Genomic DNA, 21,598 nt, shown 5'->3' with positions numbered 1-21,598 from the left:
AGCATGTTTTTATCAGCCTTTTTTATATTTCCAGGTTCAGTGGTGGCTTGTTTTCTGCAGATACACAGTTCTGTGTGAAAGCATACAGAACTTAATTTTACCCTGAAGTACTAATTTGCAATTTACTTGAATTTTTCACCAGTGTTTCAGTTTCATTTTGCAACCTGGTATTGTTTGCTCATGTTTAAATAAACTCTGACTTTTACCTAGTGCTGCCTTTAGTTTGAATCAAATGTTACTTATCCAACATCTCTATTCATTGGCTCTGAATATTAATTGCTCCACATGCTCTTTTGCTCCTAAACTCATTTTGACATTGAACATTTAAAATTACAGTGACTAGATATTTGTAAAGACTACAAATAGTTTTGCAGGAGCTCTGAAGTGAATGTGCTGAATTTTGAATTCTTTCCCACCTTTAACTAGATGTTAAATTCATGTGAATTTATTTCATGTGAATTATTTTACTTGTTTTTTAAGGAATTACAGTATTTTGAGTAGGTTCTTTAGCAAGGATGGTTGGATAATACTCAAGTTTATAAATCCACCTCATTCTTTGTTGATTGTCACCTAAATAGACAATTTCTTTAAAAACTGATGTAGTCAAGATTATGAAATCTCCAGAGAAATGTTGCTGGGAGAAAAAATAAATCTGGAACTGCAAGTGCAGACAGGACTATATCACTGGCTTTGCTGTTTTTTTATTGCAGTTACTACAGTTTTGTTTGTTAGCTTTGAAACTGTGAAAGCAAGCGTTTACCAGCCAGCCACAGTGGCCACCTCCTTCACATGCTGTCAGTTCTCATGTGACACATGCATCAAGTGCTGCAGCCCGTCATCTGATGTATGTTGGTGGCTGAAGGGCTCCAGAAAAGCTGGTAGTATGAGAAAAAGCTTAGAAACTTAGAGTCAATATTTTTATTTAATGAGAAACATTTTTAGGGAAATGTACCTGGGTGGCTGGTTGAAGGCAGGACTGCTTTTGGCTAGCAGCATGCTGTGTTTCAGTGCCAGTGCTAACCAGGCTCATGTATGTGTGTATGTGCTTTGCAGATGAATCAGCAAATGGCTGGAATGAACCTCAGCAGTTCCAGCAACGTGATGGGCTTTGGCCAGCCCCCCAGCACAGCCACAGGATGGACTGGAAGCTCCTCTGGCCAGACTCTCAGCACACAACTGTGGAAATGAAAGTTGCAATAGAAATCTTTCCCAGAACAGCCACCTAACATTCCTTGTTCAAATACATTTACTTTTGCTGTTCCTTCCATGTACATATATATTCTTTTTTCTTTTTCCCCAGCTGTCCAGATTAAGAATATAACTGACTGACCGTGTTGTGGTCTATATTGATTTAAATTTGATGTAGTGAAAAGCAGATCAAATATATTTATACATCATTGGAAGCATTTTCATACAATGCATATGATTTCATAGACCATATTAAGAAGCTGCTTAACCACATACTGATTTTTTTCCCCTCAAAATTCTAGATCAAATGTTTGCATATAAGGGATGTAGCTATCATGTTAGTAATATCCAAAAATATGAACCCCAACTCCCCAAAATTACCCAGTAATCCTGTAGAAGGTACTGTATGAACAAATGTTTAATCATATATAAATAGAATGTAAATGTATCACTGAGCAATGTTTTCTAGTGTATCAAACAAATTTTGTTTCATCATACATTTCACTGTGATGTTGTTATGGTGTGCATAACAGGGAATGTGGTTATTGAAAGAAAGATAAACCTGGATGCTACTGTAGTTCTACAAATCAATAGCTTATTCTTCTAAAGATGAGCATTTGATGCATTTGAGTTTCCTGTGGTAAAGTCTCTGACCTGGCTCAAGAGGCAGGCGCACAGTGTTAAAAGAGAACTGACAGCACAATATGCATTCAAGGTAATTCAGTGTGAACAGATATATTTTGTCTTGCAGAGAGATCCAGGTTTATGACAGTGATTGTGTTTACATTTTATGGTGCCTCGTAATGATAAAATGTTATTTCCCTATATTAAAAGGATAAATCCGTAAATGATTGTGGGTTTTTTATTTCATTGTTGTATGACCTGTTTGACTGCTAGTTTTAATGAAGTAAAACATGTTCAGTTTGGAGGATCCATTTATACAGATATTTAGACCAACAGTTCGTGAGTTAAAATCGGTTTATAATTACACCATTAAGCTGGATAAATACAAAAAGTATATACATAAATAATGATTTTGAAAATACTCCATTGCAGCCATGTTTATCTATGTGGAAACAGCGTTAAAACAAAGGTAAGTGTCAGTTTATTAAGCTGAGAGTTCAGAAATGCATGCAGACAAGTTAGAACAAAGCACACCCACTTGATTTGCTTATTAGAGTCTCTGAAAGCTTCCTTTTGTTTCCACAGAAGTCTGTCAGGTCTCAGGCAGAAGCACATGACCTTAGCTGTCTGAACCAGAACACGCGCCGGTGCGTCCATTGTCCTGCTCTTGCCGTGGGACTGTTCCCCCGTCATACCTCAATGTTGACTGTGTCCAGGTGGTACTTTGGCTCGTTAGCTAGATTCACTTTCTCTGTTCGGGTGTGCCATACAAGAACCTAGAAAATACCATGTGTGTCAGTGAAGTTGTCTACAGAGATGGAAGCTTTTCACAGAGTAGAAACTACCATGTGTGTCAGTAAAGTCATCTACGGAGATGGCACGAAAGCTTTTCACAAAGTGTGGCAATCGGTACCTTTGTGCAGTTGTTTGCTTTTGGCTCCAGTTCCTCCACTGTTGTTATCTGTTTCAGAAAATCAGATTCTTGCATTCCTGGTTGAGAACCACGACGCTTGAATACGGCTTTGGGATGCGACAGGATCACTTGAAGACTCACAGCAAATCCTTGGAGAGAGGGAGACAGGGAAAAAGGTTGAGAAAAAGCTTTAGGCCTTGCATTTTTATGCAGTTATACTTATGCCTAGAAATCTCCCATGTTCTTTTTTAAAATATGTAAATTTGATTATGTGGATAAATAATATTTGGTAGGTTTGTACATCCTACATTAATTGTTTGGTTTGGTATGCCCTCATGATACAATCAGATTTTTTTAAATTGCACCATATTTTCAACATGTTAAATCTTAATTTCCCATCTTGTAGGTAATATATGCTTTCTTGCCTGGAAAGTCAGGTATTGCTAAAATCTTGGGTTATTCTTCCTTTCTACTTTTAATTAAGAAATAAAACTCAATTTAAGTAAAATAAAATGTATGAAATTTATACTGTAGAAACCATTCTCCACTTGAAGGTGAGAGTCAAAAGAAAAGGTTAAAACATGTTACAACTGTGATATTTAGATAGCTTTAGCCTGTAGATTTTTAACAGCCTTGCTGAGGAAAGACAAGTCATACTAATGCTCTGCCTTGGGAATGACTTTCAGCACCAGTGGTCTGCCAGGCAGTCTCAGCTGGTCTGAGCCTGGCACAGCACAGCTCAAAGGATTTATTCAGTGTACACACCTCTCTGCAATGCTTTTCTCCACTAACATGCATCAGGTTCCTTGAAGGGAGACTGCAAACTGAGAAATCACTGGTTTGAACAAACCTACCTTCTCTGAAGAAGCTACCATGAATCTCTACCATTATTTTATAGAGCTCTCCCATTTTCCTTCAGCAATGGTCAGTCATATGTATGTTTCTTTAACTATGACTCAAAAACTCAACTGATAGACTTTTAAAGAAAAATTATGTTTGTAACTAACTCCTTTTGTCTGATTGCCAAGCCTACCAAAGAAATCCTTTCTTCATCAGTTCAGAGTGGTTCCAGCTGTCCCTTTATGACACAAATAGTAACATTTTTGACATCAGTTCTGAAAAACTCCAAGAACATTTAATTCTAAAGCCACTATTGAAATTTTATCAGAAAGTTATGCTCAATTTTAAACTAAAATTTAATGTAATTCGGACCCTCTTTTAGTAGAAGTGTCTTGCTGCTGTATTTTCCTTGAAAGAGTTTGTGACTTTTATGGGAGCCTCTTGAAGAGGAAAATGTAAGGAAGTAATTACTACATCACATCTAAAGAAAGGCACACTGAAACCACTTTATCATGGTCTTGCTGGTAGGAAGCAGAAGAAGGCACCAGGAAGTTTGTTTTGTTTTCAGTAAGGATTTGGACCCTGATGAAGTCTATGGGTTGGATGTAAACAGGTCCCAGTTCACTGATGGACACAGAAAACATTTATATGTTCTATATTTTCTGTAGCTTTATACATCCTGTCCTGCCTGAGACAGAGAATAGGTGTCTGCATGGACAGGGCTTACCCACACCCTGCAGTGCAGTCTTGCTACTCACTCCTTGTAGCCTGGCCACAGTTGGACCACAAGGTGGGCTCTGTCCCAGTGCTCTTGATAGCCAAATATAATCATTTGGGAAGAGCTGAGGGTGAGAGTTTAAGAGAGAGTCTCTGAGAGTCTCCCTCAGCTACAGACAGCATGTACAGCCAGCTTGCTGCACCTTGAAAGAGGGCTGGAGTCTTAGTACTGATGAACAAAACAGTCTGCTTCAGCTTAGTGGGTTTGGTTAGGTTTCATTGGCCTTTTTTCCTCGCATAAAACAAACTAAAAATTTTGGATGCAACCGGGCTTTAATAATTTTGGGCACCAAAAAAAAATGTTCTTTTGCATGGGAAGGCATTTTTGGAACCCTTATCAGCTGTGTGAGCTGCTCTTTCTTTTTAAATGTATTTAAGATTCAAGCTGCCCATGCATAAAGAAAATGAAGTAAACACCAAAATTAGTGTCCTAGATTTTAGTGCACAGAAATAATCCCATTCTAAGTAGAAGAGATGCAGATTTTCTGCTGTTTATCTTTGCAGTGTCAGTGGGGATTCCAGGACCCATAGCCTATACTTATCCATACATTAATTTCTCATAATTTCTCTTGTTGCAAGGCTTGCTTCTCTGTTGAGAAAATTGCATTGAGTTCTGGGTGGATTTCTCCTACACACAGATGTTCAAGTGGGTCGTGGACCCTGCATGTGACACGTGCCCTTGCTACCATGCTGTTGCAATTTGTCATTTGAGGGTGCTGTGAAAACTATTGGTGCCATCAAGTAAAAGTTAGATTGTAAACTGAGTGTTGCAGGTGACAAGGACGTGAGCTACTGTGCACTGACTGGCCTGAGGTTTGTTTCCTTGGTCAGGGTCCATGCAGTCTTTATTTGTTAAAAGAATCCAATAAAGCAGCAGCTTTAGGAGATAAAATAATCCAAGGAGATTTATCTCTTGTCTCTCTAGTTCTTCAACTCTATTTTATAACAGCTTTATATTCACATGTATGACATTCTGTAAGATGGATTTGAGAGCAAACCACTTTCTAGTGACAACTTCAAGTTGACTTTATCAGATGTCTTTTTGGTGTCAGAAATAGAAGAGACAGCACAAGTTTTGACCAGACTGGTACTAATTATTTTTCTCAGTAGGTAATGATCCTGTGCTAACAGATGAAAAGACACTTGTTTTGAATTCTATCACTAAACGGGATTTATCTGGATTACTGTTTCCAGTGTAGCATAACTGAACAGTGCTTACATGCATACAGTTATTTTACTAAGTCATTATTCCTACAAGGTCATACTGGGCTTAACTTCACATGAAATACCACAAGACAATTTCATAGCTAGAGTGTGAAGAGGTGTTTTGGGTTTTTTATTTTTTTTGTGTTAAATGCAAGGTTATAAATTAAATCTAATTGGATGAAGAGCCACCTAGGTAGGAATTAATTTGTTGGAGGACAAGATGCCTGGGAGACATAGTAGATATTACATTTGTTCTTTCAATGTAAGCTGTTTCTGTTAATTCACACCTTGACTTGTGTTTGACCAATGGCTTCTGTTAAAAGGCAGAACTATTTTTCTTCATCCAGTTAAACTTGAGCCAGGGTTTAAAGATTTTGTTGCCATGGTTAATGCCATTGCTTCCTGGATATTCTAGGCAGGACAGTAGCTGAAGGCAAGCTAGAAACTTGAGTGTTTATCGTTTCTGGAGTGTATAAATGCTAATGCTCAGTGCTGATGTTGGAACAGATGTGCTGGTTTTCACATAGGTCAAGGTCCCACCTCTGGCTTGGGCTCTGTGGCTTTCAGGTTCTGTTCTCCCTGTGGTGTACTTTTTGGGTTGCAGTAAGGCAGAGATGTCTAACCAGGAGGTTTTATAGTTAGGATCAAAGCCATCTGCTGACAATAATTCACCATGAAAGAGGCACTTGATTATAAGCTCATTTTTTAAAACCGTATTTATCCTTGGATGGGAGGGGAGGTTGGTGTTTTGTTTTTGTTTTGGTGGGGGGTTTTGAGTGCTGGCTGCTATACCACTTAAAATTTTTTTGTTTGTGACTTCCAGCATGGCTCTTTCAGATTCCATCAAAATATGCCGTGTTTTGCAGTGCCATGAATAGACTGGCATTTTGCTCAGGGAACCCTAAGAAATATGAGATGTACTGAAGATCTCTTGACTATAGCAAAATTTTAAGAAAATACAATAAAAAAGGGTGGTTGCTCAGGCCCTAGCAGAGGTGCCTGGGGCACAGTGGATGAGCTCTGGACCCAAAGTCCAAAATCTGCTGGCCCAGTGATTTACAGTCACATATTAATCTCTATGACTGAAGTAGCTCCTGGAATGCTAATGCAGAGCAGGCATCTGCCTTCTTGAACAACCTTCACATTAGGAGAATCACAATCTAACTTTTTTCTAGAGTGATCCAAAATTCTGGCAGTGAGGAGCAGGCCAGAAGTAAAACAACATTTAATATAGAAGACTTGAATTCAGATCCATACTGAATAACACAGTTTTGGCTTTCTACCTTCTCTCTCACTTTTCTTCCCCAAGGGTAAGCAAGTCTGTGTCAAACTCTAGAACCCCCCTTGATTAAAAACTGAAGCAGAGCTTTGGAAATTCCAGAACTAATTTGTATAGTAGGTTGGTTGCCAGGTAAGAAGCAACACAGGAAACAGCTACTTTGCTTTCTGAATCCAATTTACCATTGGAGAATAACACTATCAGACACAAATTTCTCAAAATAAATAACCAATGTTTAATGAACTGACCTAGTGTGATTGCCATGAGCAAGTGTGTTTCAAAGAATCTGGGGAGGTTGGCCAACTAGGGTCATTGTGCTGAGCCCAGTGAAATCAGCAGGACCTGAATTTGGCCTTGTATCTTGCTGTCTAGAATAAGAATTTTATGTGCTTAAAGTCAAGGATGTGCTTCCTCTGAACTGCCACAAGTTAAACTGATGATCCCAAACCTTTTAAGCTGTCACTCTGTTCATACCCAGCCTCATGATCAAATTCTTGTGAAAATCACTGTTCACTAAACCAAATGGAACCTCCTAATCAGTGCATTGGGACACAAGCACAGAACATTAACTGTAGACAGCTGATACATCTCCATATCAGTATTACTGTATGCAGCTATCCTGTTTGCATGGCAGCATTTTTAACAGAGATCCTTGGTCTTCCTTATGTGCAGCATTTGGTATAATCTAAGTTGCTTATATATGGAAAAATGCCAACAATGGACTACAGCATGGACTTAGGTTTGGTAGCAAGTCCCTGGAGGTGTGCTGGGAAGTCAGGAGAGAAGGGCAAGGGTAGGAAACTGCATGATGACATGCATCCTGTAGCCTGCACCTGCTCAGGCACCTATGGAGTTCTGGATTTGCAGTTCTGTTGTGTTTATGCCCTGACACTGTATTCCTGAGGGGAATGAAGATGCAAATTTCACATCATTTTTTAGCAGTCTACACTGCATCTATTTCTCTCCTAATGAAATTCAATTTCTTCAGTATTTTTTGAAGACTAATAAAAGTTCTCTTGCAAAATAGTAACTCTTTGTTTCTGGTTGTGCAATAACTTCCTGTAAGTTTTGGGGGGGGGGTTTTGTCTATATGACCCTCCCTTACAAGACCTTGGTCAAAGCACAAGCAGGGAATGCTCCTAATGGACCTGCTTTTCCCTCATGCCAGTGATTTAGCCAGCATCTTGGAGGTAAACAACTTAAGAGCTTTCCATGTATATCTTCATGTCTGGGTCATGTCCCTTGGCCAATGTTGTGTAATGGCTTTCTGCCTGCTGCTGATGAGTTATGGACCATGCTCTCACCTTTATAATGCCATCAGTAATCCCTTCTAGAGTCCAGTATCAGTATGTATCTGTAAATCCACAGGGACTGTTCTACTGCACAGCTGCAGTCCCTGACATGCTGCATGGTTTTGAGCATTGAACACCTGCTTCACCCCTGAGGAATGCCTTTATGTGTACACCCAAATACTTATGCCAGGTCTTACTATTGATTTGAAATGCCTCTACAGTGCAGAAAAATTCACCTGATAACCTTTTTGTCTTTGAGGTGATAACAACCATTAGTCTTCCTTTATTTACTCTTTTTAACCAGTTGGACTGTAAATACTGTACATATTTTTATCCATCATTTCAATTAATATAACAGTACTCTGTTAAGACGAGAAAGAACTGTACACTGTCCTTTTCCCTCTCTTAAAACATTGGGGTATCAGGATTAAAAACCTGGCTATTTCTACCCTATTCTTGCCCTTGTATTTCTACTTTTCTCTCCTGAGTACAGAAGATATCTAAGTGCAAATACCGTATCATTTGCTGGAAAACCAGCTTCTGCTGTATCAGAAATTGGACCTGTGCACAGTGGTGATTCATGTGGCAGTTGTGAATGTATACAAAAGATTGTCTAAGCATGGACTGTCAGCAAGACAGAGCTGTGTGGTGTGCAAACTTCACTGCAGAAGATTGATTAGATTCATTTTGAAGCTTTTCTGCCTTCATCTACCAGGCAACAGCTGTCAATGATTTTTCCCTAAGCCCAGTGTTTCAAACTATATCCATCTACAGTTATCACTGTCATTCCAAATAACCAATGCAACATGAATAATTTCATGATAAAGTAGCGTTTTACAACATGAGGTCTAAGAAGGTCTGCATTTATGCTGCCTGGTTTAGATTGATGACAAAATGACAGGCAAGGACTCCTTGCAAGAATTGCTAGGATGAATTAATTTACAATTAGCTTGTTTTAGACAGACAATTCATACAACATAAAAGCCAAGTTGCCACATAAAAATAAAAACAAATTAAAGGAAGTTCAGATACCACCAAGCAGCAAATTAATTAGACAAGATGTACAAGCTTAGAATTCCAGGATAGTTAGTGCCAAAGGGCTGCACACTCTGCCAGCACTTCAGAAGTTTAAGAAGCTGCTTAAATTGAGAAATAGAAACATGCATGAGTGAGTGAGTGAGCCTCACCTGCCATGTCGATAGCAAAGGGCCTGTCAGCTCTCCAGCCCGTGTACCAGCCGACCACTTTGCCGTTCTCCACCACCGGGCGCTCGTAGCGCCGGCCTCCCACCAGCCCCACGGGCCACACGGACACCTTGCGCGTCGTCCGCATCTGCAAGAGGCAGGCACAGCGTCACTGCCGGCTCCAGCGGGCTCTCCTGCCCGTGCTGCTGCAAACCCACAGCAATCATCAAGAGCAGGAATTGAAAGGCAATTCTGGTTACAGACTGCGGCCAAAGAGCTGCCTGTGCCCACTCGTTTTCTGCGAAATCTCCAGCTCTGTAGTCCGTAGGCATCTCGATTCTACTTTAAATACCCTATTCATGGTATCTTTTATACCAAGAGCTTTTAAGGCTGTGAAAAAACAGGGTTATGTTGTTTGTTTGGGTTTTCAAAGACGTAGTAGGTCTTTTTTATCTGCAAGACTTCAGCATTCTGGCAGTGGGTTTATGTCTATAGATAGCTGAGATACTGTAGAAACCCAGTGAGAGAAAATATAATAATAATGATTAATACACACTTCACTAGGACAAGTACAATTAGTTTGGGACTTGTTAAAAATCCATTGAATAGAGGAGATTATGACACATAACTCTTTCCTACTGCAGCGGACCTCGGATGCAGCTCAGATCTATTTAGGATTCATGAAAAAAGATTGCTAAGGCTAAATCTTTTTAACTTCTGTATTTTCCCTTTAAAAGCTCTGCTAAATTTCTGAGAAGGACAAAAAGGAGGCAGGATGCTTGTTATCACCAGCAGCAGTTTTTCCCAGTGATATAAATTAACTAAATGCAAAACTGGAAATGAGATCTTTATCTAGCATAGAAGAAGCCATATGTATGAAAAATTTACTGTAGCAAGAAGTGACCATGACTGGGAGTCACTTCAAGAAGAGCATTAAAGTGCTGGGGCATGTCCAGAGAGGCACAGCAAAACTGGGGAAGGGTCTAGAAAGTGAGTCCTACAAGGAGCAGCTGAGGGAGCTGGGGGTGCTTAGCCTGGAGGAAAGCAGGCTCAGGGGGACCTTATCACTCTACAACTGTCTGAAAGCAGGATGGAGCCAGGAGGGGGTCAGCCTCTTCTCCCAGGTAGTATCAGGAAAGAGCCTCAGGCTGTGCAGGAGAAGGTTCGAGTTGGCATTGGGAAAAAATTCTGCACTGAAAGGGTTGCCAGGCATTGGAATGGGCTGCCCAGAGAAGTGATGGAGTGACCATCCCTGGAAGTGTTCAATAAACTGGGTATGACACTTAGTGCCATGGTTTAATTGATGTGGTATTCAGGCATAGCTGGGCTCAATCTTGGAGGCCTTTTCTTACAGTAAAGATTATGAGTCTGATTCAGTGACTTCAGATAACTGGTTCAGTGGTCCATTTTCTCCAGTAAACAGGAGATAATATTGCACAAACCTTGACACACAGCTCCCCGTGGGAAGTTCAGACGGTCTGGCGTGGGAACTTGAGCAAGCGAGGGCACCAACACAGCGACTTGCATAACATAACCACACTGGTTCAAAAGCCACTGCTTTAACACTGTACTTTAAATATGGTTCTATTGAAACAAGTATTAAGCTATTTCAGTTTAATGTGGGCTTAATTTGATCTATTCTGAGAACAGTCTTGTCTTTTGTTGTAATTGAAACTTACTCCTTTGGGAAAGGTTATCCCTTTTTCCTTCCAAGCACGCTTCTCAGCAAAAACAAACACAGTTTTACAGTCCCCTATTGATGGATGCTGAAGTAAAAGACAACCTTGGTTAAATATTAAACACTTCCCTCTCTCTCTGCCAAGGTGAAAGATTTATCATGCATATCATCAAGACTCGCAGGAGTCACACCAGAAGAAAACAAAGACATCACGTCAGCGTGGTTCACATTTCTAAGCTAGAAACATTAGCAGATTCTTAGAAGTTTCGCATAAAGTGTAAAATGCATATTTAAAAATCCACAAAAATGTAGGCACACACAGAAGAGAGACATGCACCTTCTCTCCCTCCAATTATTTATCTTCAGATTTGTTTATCAAAAATTCCTCTCTTTCACCCTAATAACTGTTGCAGCAAGCTAGAACACCTCAGTAGTAGCAGCCCATGGTGCATGAGAGCAGGGTATGTATTCAGCTGGAAATACAGGGAATTCTTGTGATAAGGATTGTCTCCAAGCCATTGCCTGGCTAATTGCCAGTGAGAGGCTGCCATGAATCTTTCTAGGGTTATTGATAAATGTATTTACCTACAACTGTTCTCCCTGCTTAACTTTCCAATCTCTCCCACTCCTCCGTGTAGGAAATGCAAAGTTAGCAATTAGCTATTTGGGTATGGACATCAACCAAACCTTCTCATGAAGATCTTTTAGCCCTGGTTTTAATGACATATCTCTTTTGCTTATTTTGCTAACAGCATGTTTATATTAACATCCTAACATACCAGACATGGACACAGGGAATCATCCTGTTGGGCATGTCTACACAGCACCATCAAGCTACATTCACCCAACTGTGCTACACCAGTAAATACCACAGGATAAAGAGACATGGTGCCATTAATATTTCCTGGAGGGTGTGGATACCTGAACAAATTACTAGTGTTCAGAACCGCAGTACTTTGGCCATCCTGTGCCAACTGTCTGTACCTAAACTCAAAATGCCACAAGACAAGGGCAGGCATACTCTGACTACAAGAGAGTGGCCAGAGCACAGTGCACCCAAGCCCTGCCTGTGTGCACAGTGAAAGTTTGGGCAGTTGCACTGCAAAATGAGCCAGTTTACGCAGGACTTCTGAACTGGGTCAATAGTGGCCTCAGCATCTATGCTGGCAGAACCAGGTGGATTTACATTAATACTCTATGATACACAGTGTTTTGTTTCTTGTCAATGAAGAGTATCTCACTGACCTCATAAAAGCAGCATGAAATGACCCAAGAAGTTTTAAACTAATAATCTTGAGTCAATCTCAGTGATTATGAATTATGTCAGTAAAGCCACCACACGTCAGATGCAAGTAATCCCTTACAGAGTTCCTACTTCTGTCCTTGGGTGACTTTGTTCTTACAGGTTACATTTTTGAAGAATGAAATAAGCAGGTGTCAAGAATACAGCAATTCCTTTAAGTAAAAGCTGAAAAAGCACATCTAGACCAGTATTTATGCTAATTCTGAAATACCTCACAGCCTTGGGATATGCTAGGCAGATGAAAGTAGGAATATTTCTTTTAATCTTCTGAGAATAGCATTACTGCAGTTAACATACTGATATGTGAAGGCTGTATTTATGCATGATGGGGAAAAAGCTATTATTTGGATTAAAAGGCCAGCTTGCACCTGGAATTTTATGCTACTAATCATCAGTACACAAAAAAGTGATTGAAAACTGTGTTAAATCTGAATAACTTTAGTGCCGTGGGTTAAACAACTGCCAAAAATCCGAGGACTTACAAACAGCTTCCTAAATGACTGTTCTATCTGTCATTGTAATGGCAGCAGTAGCACAAGCTGTGTTAACACTCAGCATTTAAAGTCCTGGTAGCTTACATGAATGGTATTCATCTTGCACTTCATTCTCTCCAAGTCAAGCAGCTGCTCTGTCCTAGTTAGACTTCGGTAGTTAATGAGCAGAGAGAGGAGCCCACTGGCAGGATTCTTCCTGCCCCGCCTGGACAGCTCTCTCAAGGTAGAAGTGCTTTTGTCCTCTGTTTACTTTTTGGAAGGGGGTCTTGGGCATAGAAGGAAAGTGATATACTGGGTGGGGAAGATGGTAGAGCAAACCTGAATGAAGTAGGAGGAGGAGGAGAACTGGGAAGAAATGAGCTAGGAAATGACAGGAGAGATGAGTAACAATTGACCAGAGAAATGCCAGTGGGGTGATGGGCATACAGCAGTAAATACAGTAACAACAGAGTAATCACTGAAGAATAGCAAGTGAAATGCAGGAAATGGAGCTGAGCAATAAAAGACAGTGATAAAAGCGTTGCTAAATTTAGCATTTCATTAGTCAATCAAGAAAAGCAGCTTAATGGGATGCACTGGACTGGTGGATAGGGAAGATACCAAGCCAGTAACAAAATATAAAAGCCCAAGGGGAATGAAGGCAAATGACAGAGAAAAGGAAACATGGCTGTACTTCCTAGAGTGAAAAGGCTTCCAGACAGGAACAACCATCCTGCTGTTTTTGCAGCATGATGTCAGTGTGTTTCTGTTTGGGATTCAAAGCCCTCTGCAAGGGCAGACCTGCTGCCACACCTCGTAAGCTTTTTCCCCCCTGTCATTTCAACTCCTGTGTGATTTGTGATCTGTCCTGGTCAGGCTACAGGTTCACATCCACACTCACCATCCTACCCCACACCCCTGCCCATCCCAGTGGTACTCCAGCAGATTTCTATGCAAAATTCCAATTTATTACTATCAAAGAAAGGATCTAGAGCTCCTTTACTACAACAATTCCTCCGGACAAAATGTTATGGGTTAAAGCATAAGCACAGCCAGGTTCCCTGTCAGTTCTCACACAGTTCTCTGCATTACTCTTAGGCCATTTAAAGACAAATTCTGCTTCAACTAAGCTTATGTGAGAGTCCTATGGCTCAGCCAGACAGCTCAGCCTGATGCTGTGTCTGTTTACTGAGGCTTTGGACAGAGCTCCTGCCCCCACTTACCATCATTTCAAAGGAGGGATCAAGTCATAGAAAACCTGTGCCAGTGGCTTTTGTGGTTCAGGGATTGGGGTGCTTAGGGGTTAGGAACTTCAAAAGGCAAGTTTGTGTTGGCAAATTTGACTGTGAAGGGTATTCTCCATGGGAACACTTGTAGAAGGGATCTACAAATCAAAAAATTGTCATTCCTTGATATAGCCCCCTCTGCAACTCTCACAGGTGATCTGCTTCACCATCCTCCCTGCTGGAAAGCTTTCTTTCCAAGCATCTGCTTTAAACCTCCTCTGCTGATCTGTGCACAATTTACATTGCAGAGGGAGGATAGCTTAATTCCCCCTTTTCTCCAGCAACATTTTATATATAAGGTACATGACTAATGTTTCTAAATTATACCAGCATCCTTGGGCACAAATGTCAATATTGCTTCCCTGCAGAAGAAAACTGTACCAAATTTAACTAAAGCAGTTCGCAGCCAATTTCTGTGGACTGGGACAACTTCCAAAACATTTGCTACTCATTTTACTTCTGGGCCCTTCTATTTACTGGTTGCCTCATTCTACTCCCTCTCATCCTACTGGGTTGTGTTCACTGTACCTCTGAAGAGCTGCTGACCCCGTGTAATTAATTGCACAGCAACAGTATCAGTTTCACAGGTAAAACTGCTGCTGCCAGTGCAGACACAGAGAGTACTTGGTACTTTGTAACCAAGCAAAAACCTGTTTCAAAGAGCCTTTTTTTTTTTTTTTTTTTTTTTTGATCACTATTTCCTCTCATTTTTAAACTGTATCATTCTCTGCCAGTCTTTTCTAATCCAGCCTCTTTAGCATAGGTATTACATGTCTATGTGGAAGAAAAATGTCAGTGTGCATTTAAAATCTGTCATGTACTCCTAAATCATTTATATACTAGAAAGGTATTTAATGCACTGCTAACTCATATTTGGATCACTTTTTATTCTGAAGAAAATAACTAATGACTGCCAGCTAATATTTAAGTCTGTCTAGACTACTGAATGCTATTTTTAAGACTATTATCAAAATCTGATTTTTCCAACCAGCTCCAAGAGATACAATAAAAGATTTTCATGTTTTCAAAGGTAAAGAGACTCACTAACACTACTTTTAAATCTTTTGCACAAATATATCTATAAACAATACACAGAAGTTAGCTTAATACAGTGTATAAAAATTAGGACAGTTATGTAAGTGTTATTGAAGGAACACTAACCCTTCTCTAGTCAAAGCTGGAATAAATAGTAAATTTATTTTTAAATTTAAATTTACCTCTTCTATAATGCATTTTTGAGTTCCCCTCAAAGTATTTTATAGAGATGATCACAGGAAAACTGAAGTCTGTGTGACATGCAATGCCTGCAAGTATTTCTGTTCCATTTTTAATAAAAAGGAATTCTTTTTTTAGGCTACTGAAATGGCTGTTAAAAGCCATTAGAATATCTGCCACCTTCATACATACCTTTTGAGAGGGAAGGGCAGGGACACAAGAAAATTCTTTCAGTCTGAATCTGCGTCCCTTTGAATCTTGAGCTACTTGTAAAGACTACCTCAGCTTGGGGACAGCAGGATGAGCTCTGTCCTCTCATACCTCTTCTCCAGCTTCAACTCTACCATCATATTCTGGGCACTCTTGTGCAGGCAACAGCTACAGCAAATTGAATTCTGGTCCACAACTCAGTGGGCAATAGGACTAACTGCTAAGCTGCTGAAGTTTGGGTTGGGTTTCTTTATCCCTTAGAAATAACAATTTGGTGTGCGACCTACTCTGAATTCCACACTGCAAGGCTGTATCCACATCACACCTTAGCATGTGGATTTCTCTAGGGAGATCCAGTCTGCAAATCCTCTCCTTGCACTCAGACAAGTCAGTGGAATGTGCCACACTTGCATGCCCTAGGTACCAAGCAAACACTGCCAAGAAATTCTGGACATTGCTGACCAGAAGCCTGGGGTGGCAGGGAAGGAGAACATGGTTTTAGATATGAGCATTTTAATTTCAAATATATCTCCATTTAGGTGTCTGCACAAAACACAAGCAAAAGTGGCAGAAATAACCTAGACAGGAATGTCTAAAACTCAGTGTGTTTTTGAACAGCAAGCTCACTTTCAGACAGATAGTGAAGACCTTCACTCCTCTTCTTGTACTCCTCATGCTGCTCACCCCTCACCTTCGAAGGATTCAGGGCAGTCTGCACAATCAACAGCAGAGTGGATCTCCAGCACTAATTCCTCCAATTTGCACACATATCCAAACACGGACCATGGAAGTGATGGCCTTTGGCCAGCTACTCAACATACGGAAAGAGCAGAGAAAATGCCTGAGACATAGAGACACAGGAATTTCTGTGAAGAGTTAAGGGAAGTGGAACCTAGCTGTCTATCTTCAGTTTCCAGTGCTTAGGTTAATCCTGTTTTTAAAATCTCTCTGTGAAGGTGGAATGCCAGTATTATCCAAGTTTTTTTCCCTCTGGAAGTTTAAAATGTGAAATCAGCAGTTGCTAGGCATCAGCCACAATATTACAATAACTTGCATTCAGGAATAAGATGAAGCACAAATGCAGCAGAAACTGTAAGAATCACTCCAAAATGAACAGCGTGTAGTAAAAAATAGAAGCTATGGTGAGTCATGTAGAAACATTTGTAAAACATCTTAAATATAACAGCTGGAATTTCAGGCCTCTCAGTGGCTTTTTTATGAATGCAGGCTGACTTTTAACATAACAGGTATTTTCAGATAGCAGACTTGTTTTTGAAGAGAGATGCACAAAGACACCTCCAAATGAACAGATCATACCTGAACCGTAAATAATAAATTATTTCTGAGGTTTCAATCCCAAAATAATAAATGACAAAATACAATATGCCAAAACCACAGGCGTTAGAGTAAAAGCATGATTTTTCACCTGACCACCACTACACTCTCAGGCAGAAAGAGTTGGGAATAACTTAAAAGCCACACCTCTACTCCTGGAAATATTTCTTCATCATTGCTGCATCCCTTTTAGTACTCCAAAGAATTTCACAATGACTGAACAGGATCGTTCCTTCCCTGCAGCCTTTCCTAACAAAATGCTAAACTGAGACAATGCTGTAGCAGCAGAAGGACAAACAGGCTCTCCACCTTATTCTAGAAAGGACAACTAAAGCTGTTTAGACCCTGCCCAGTTTGACTTTGAGGACATCGTTTCGCCAGTCAAAAACTGACCTATCCACCCACGTGCCATCATAGGTCTTAGGAAAAAAGGTAATTATAAACAGCAGCCAGCGGTTCCAGATTTACTATAAAAGGTGACATTTTTCAGACTACTGTAAGCTGGAGGTTTTTTTCCTGATTTCTATGAAATATACTTAGCCTAGGCCAGCTCACTCCACATCAAATACAAAGTTCTCATTCCTAAAAGCACCAGGCAGAAGTACTTTGGACAGAGATTAGAATTTCTTCATCAAAAGCTCTCAGAAGTATCCCATGGCATTCCATGTCAAAGCATGCTCCTTTTTGATCATGGCCTCATGGTTTATACACTACAGCTCACAGGAAAGCCTTTGCTGATCTTGCTTTGTTAAAAGGCTCCATCTCCTGTAAGGACACCAGGGAAACCCACAGCAAAAGAGCTTCCTTAAACCCAGTCCTTGACAGCTGCAGTTCCCTTGATCACCTTCTGCTCCGCAGCCCTGCTTCTTTGACCTCTGAGCAAAACATTTCCCTAACGCAAATGTTCCTCTCGTGCTGGCTTTACAGCCCTAACCAGCCTTGCTTCCCATCCCCCTGAGGCCCCACTGCTGCCCCTGGAACCAGCTCTGACCCAGCAGCAAGCCAGCACAGAGGACAGACCTGTTGTCTCATAAAGCAGCAGATGTACAATGCCCACACCTGCCTGCCCGCAGTGCTGCTGGCACTGTGGGGCCCCACACCCCAGTGCCCGTGTCAGTGACCTGCTGAAAGTCACACAGCCACACAGGGTGCTGCTAGGATGAGAGTTCAGAGCTCCTGTCTCATCCTACATTTAAACTTCTCCCTCTTAGTGAGCAGACTAAGAAGGTTTATCGGACCTCCTCCTTAGGGAAAGCAACTGCTGGTCTGGAGAATTGTTCCTGGCAGGGAAACAAACTGTAAAAACTCCCTCTCAGGTATAGTTACCACCGTTTTCATAACAGGAGTTACTACCAGACTTCATCTGCAAACAATGCATTCTGAAGCTGCTCTCTTCATGCTTGGAGAAGACAAGTATAATTTATGTTCATAAATCAATCAATTCCTGGAGGGGATATCAGGATTTACCACAGAGCTGTCAAGCCAGAATCCATGAATACATAGATTTTCTTTTATCGAGTCAAGAAGCAACCAGCCCTCTAGCAGTGCCTCGACTGCAAAATCAGGCTTCTGGCTCACTCTAAATGCAACCTCCCACACGTAAAGGCGCCTCCCGTTGGCCAAGCCTGCCAATGGACTCCCGTTAGCTTTGCCAGGTCGGCATTCCCCGTGTCGGAGCGGTGCCTCGCAGGGACCCTGCCAGCAGCTCCCTCAGTGACCCCAAAAACAGCCACAACAACTCGCAGCGGCAACTGAAGCAAAAGCTCCTTCTCTGCTTCTGTAACTGAGCATTCCCAGCTCCCCATTTCTCAGGGAAAACCCATTCATGCATGTGTGGCTGCCTGTGAACACAAGGCTCAGAACAAACAGCTCTTTCCCAGCAGCTCAGCGCAGGGGAAAGGGGAGCCTTAGGGTTGCAGAAGTTCATGCTGGAGGTTACAATCCTTGTTAGCAAGAGGAAACACAGGTTGCTTGTTGTGCTTGCAGTTCTCAAGGTTAACCCTTCAGACAGCCTCATCCCTTCATTTTCCTGCATTTCCTAGCTAATTAGAGAGGTAATTTGTACCTTTCTGTTTCATAATTCACAGCAATTAGTAGAATAACGATAGGAATTTTAAAAGAATAAATGTGACCAGACTCCTTTTCAAGAGCTGTGGAGCACTCAAGAGAAACGCCAGCTAATACTGTTCCTTTGGCTTGTCCCTAACGCTGATACTCAACAACAACAACAAAAAGAACCCAAAAAACCCAAACAAACAGTAGATATTTGCCAAATATCTTTTGTCCCACATTTCTCATTGTGCCAAAGTGTATTCTCTGTTTCTATTAACAGACTCCCTAAGATTCAGTCAAATTAACCTTATTTCTACAAATACACGTGAGCACTCCCAGAACATCAAAGACGATCACGTGAAATTACTCTGCATTATAATGCACTGAGCACAGCTATGAGAATTTTTAAAAAATCAATTGCAACAAAGGTTTAGCCTCTAGGCAAAGGTCCTTAAATTAGCAGCTTCAATGCTGAATGCCAAGTGGGCAAAAGAAGTAGGGCATCCCTGTTGAATGGGGAGCCTGCACCTGCCCACACACTGGAAATGGAAATGCATTATGAACCTAAACACAAACGAACCTAAGCATTTCTAAACCAGCTTTCCCTAAGGAGTTGCATGTGCTTCACATTTCTGAGTATGACGCTCACTTTAACTCACAGACTGTGAAGCACGCGAGGAAGGGCACAGCTCGGCAGGCAGCGGCAGGGGAGGGGTGTTCACCTCGAGCTACAGCTCTGTCCACCCGCGCAGCACTCAGACCGCAGCGCGCCTGAAGTCCTCTGCTGCCAACTTACTTTTCTGCTTCCCTCGCTCATTTCCCTGCCAAGGTTACTCTCCTAGCTGTCACAGAAGATGTACATGATCTTTCTTCTACTGTTTTATGTCCACTTATAAACCACCCTCCTTCCTGCCAGGGGGAGCCCAGAAAGAAAGCTGGATATCCTCAGCCCCGAGCGCTTGCCAGTTCCCACCGAAATGAAACAAAGCCCTTCACCAAGGGGAGGCAATGAAGACAAAACCAGGTCCCTTCACAAAAGAGACTCCTGAAAGGGCGTTCAGTCCTTACACAAGAGATTTGCTGCTTTTAAGAGCGAAAGGCTTCAGAAAGGCAACTCCTCGTGAAGAAGCCTGCTCTGGCTTAATTCATTAGCGCCAAGGAAAAAACTGTGAAGGATAGCGACTCCTGATGCGAATTTGCCCTACAGGGAGAGGGGTGCAGCCTGAAAATAACAAACCAAGGATCCCTTTTCAACCCAGTTTTGACAAAAACACAAGATCCCTTATATAAACCTTAAAATTGCCTCGCTCGGCAGCAAAGTGAGAAAACAGCAGTAAAAAGTTGGGGGAGTATGGAGAGGAGGGACAAGAAACTTGAAATCAAGAGAGCGGTGGTCACACAGAGGCAGCCCCCGGGAGCCCGGGAGAGGGACGGCACCGCAAGGTCTGCGGGCGGGGAGCGGGCTCGACTCCCCCGTGCCCGGAGTTTTCGGATAAGGGAAACCGAGTTCACCGCAAAGCGGGGATGAGAAACAGCCCGGCACGGGACCCTGAAGGGGGAACGGCAGGAGCCAAAGGGGAGGCGGGGAGCGGCGGGGAGCGGGGATGGGGACGCGGCGGGCGGTTGCGGGGAGCGGTGGAGCGTGGCGGCCGAGCGCGCCCCCCTGTCCCGCACGCACCTCCTGGAAGAGCTCCAGGCTGTAGGTGTTGTCGTCGTCGGCGAAGAAGAGCACCCCAGGCTGCGGGGGCGGCAGGTGCTGGTGCCGCTGCCGCAGCCAGGCCAGGCCGGCGTTGCGCTGCTCGGTGGCGCGGGGCAGCCCCGGGCGCTTGTAGCGGCGCGGCGTGGGGACGTGCAGGTGCGTGCAGGGCAGCCCGGCGCCCGCCACGAAGCGGGTCACCAGCTCGCTGCGCGCCGCCGCGTCCTCCACCAGGATCCAGTGGAGCCGCGACACCTGCCGGAAGGTGTTGGCCAGGCGGGTGAGCTCGGCCTTCTGCACCGGGCGGCTGTAGGTGGGCGTGATGGCATAGATGGTGGGCAGCGCGGCCTCGGGCCGCCGCCGCGGGGCGGGCGGCCGCGCCCCCCCACTACCGCCCTCAGCCCCGCCGCGGGGGGACAGCGCGGGCAGCGGCGCCCGGCTGCTGTCGATGTCCAGCACGATGATGACGATGAGCACCCAGGGCAGCAGAAGGAGGAAACGGCTGAAGAGCAGGGACTTCATGCTGCCCCCGGCGCCCTCCCGCCACGCCGCCGCTCAGCGCCGCCCCATAGACGGGCGCGGCGGGGCTGCCCCACCGCGCTGCTCCGCGGGGCGCCCGGGCGGCGGCGGCGGCCGGGGCGGGCGCCGGGCGCTCCCTCCCTCCTTCCCGCGGGCGCGGGGGCCGCCGGCGGGGCGGGGCGGGTCGGGGAGCCCCGCGGTGCCTGCGGCAGCCCCGCGGGGCAGCTGCCGGCCCCGCTCCCGCCGCTCTTCTATTCCGCGAGCGCCCGCCCTTTCTCCTCCTCCTCTTCCTCCTCCCGCTTCGCCCTCGGCATCGCCGGACGGGGGCTCGGCGGGGGGCTCTGGGGAAACGCTCCTTCTCCTCCGCTTCCCCGGGTGGCTCTGGCGGTGCGCGGGGGCGTGGAGGGGAGGGCGGGCGGGGAGGCGGGAGGGAGGGTCCCCGCGGGCGGGGGCTCCCGCCCCGCCCCGCTCCCGCTCCCGGCCGCGGGGAGGGTGCGGCGGCGCGGGGAGCTCCGCGCTCCGCGTCCT

General features: G+C 43.5%; 2 protein-coding genes across 4 annotated transcripts in view; one reads left to right on the top strand and one right to left on the bottom strand.

Annotated features, from left to right (window-relative positions):
- Positions 1-2,036, top strand: part of SMAP1 (small ArfGAP 1) — a 90,759-nt gene extending 88,723 nt beyond the window's left edge. For all 3 annotated transcript variants that reach the window (XM_059842643.1, XM_059842645.1, XM_059842644.1), the window contains one exon: positions 1,054-2,036. In XM_059842643.1, coding sequence (XP_059698626.1) covers positions 1,054-1,188 — 135 coding nt within the window. In that variant the 3' untranslated portion in view covers positions 1,189-2,036. The remainder of the gene's footprint in view (positions 1-1,053) is intronic.
- B3GAT2 (beta-1,3-glucuronyltransferase 2) lies at positions 1,908-21,121 on the bottom strand. Its single transcript, XM_059842646.1, has 4 exons — positions 20,534-21,121; positions 9,307-9,451; positions 2,726-2,874; positions 1,908-2,588 (listed from the first exon to the last, which is right to left on the bottom strand). Exons 1-4 carry the CDS (start codon positions 21,071-21,073, stop codon positions 2,502-2,504), a joined length of 921 nt encoding a protein of 306 aa, XP_059698629.1. The 5' UTR covers positions 21,074-21,121; the 3' UTR covers positions 1,908-2,501.
- Between the last annotated feature and the right edge of the window lie 477 nt (positions 21,122-21,598).

Source organism: Haemorhous mexicanus, chromosome 3 (assembly GCF_027477595.1).
Source record: "Haemorhous mexicanus isolate bHaeMex1 chromosome 3, bHaeMex1.pri, whole genome shotgun sequence".
In the NCBI taxonomy this organism is placed as follows: Eukaryota; Metazoa; Chordata; class Aves; order Passeriformes; family Fringillidae; genus Haemorhous; species Haemorhous mexicanus.
The sequence above is the reverse complement of the archived record's forward strand: the minus strand, read 5'-3'. Positions and strand labels throughout refer to the sequence as shown.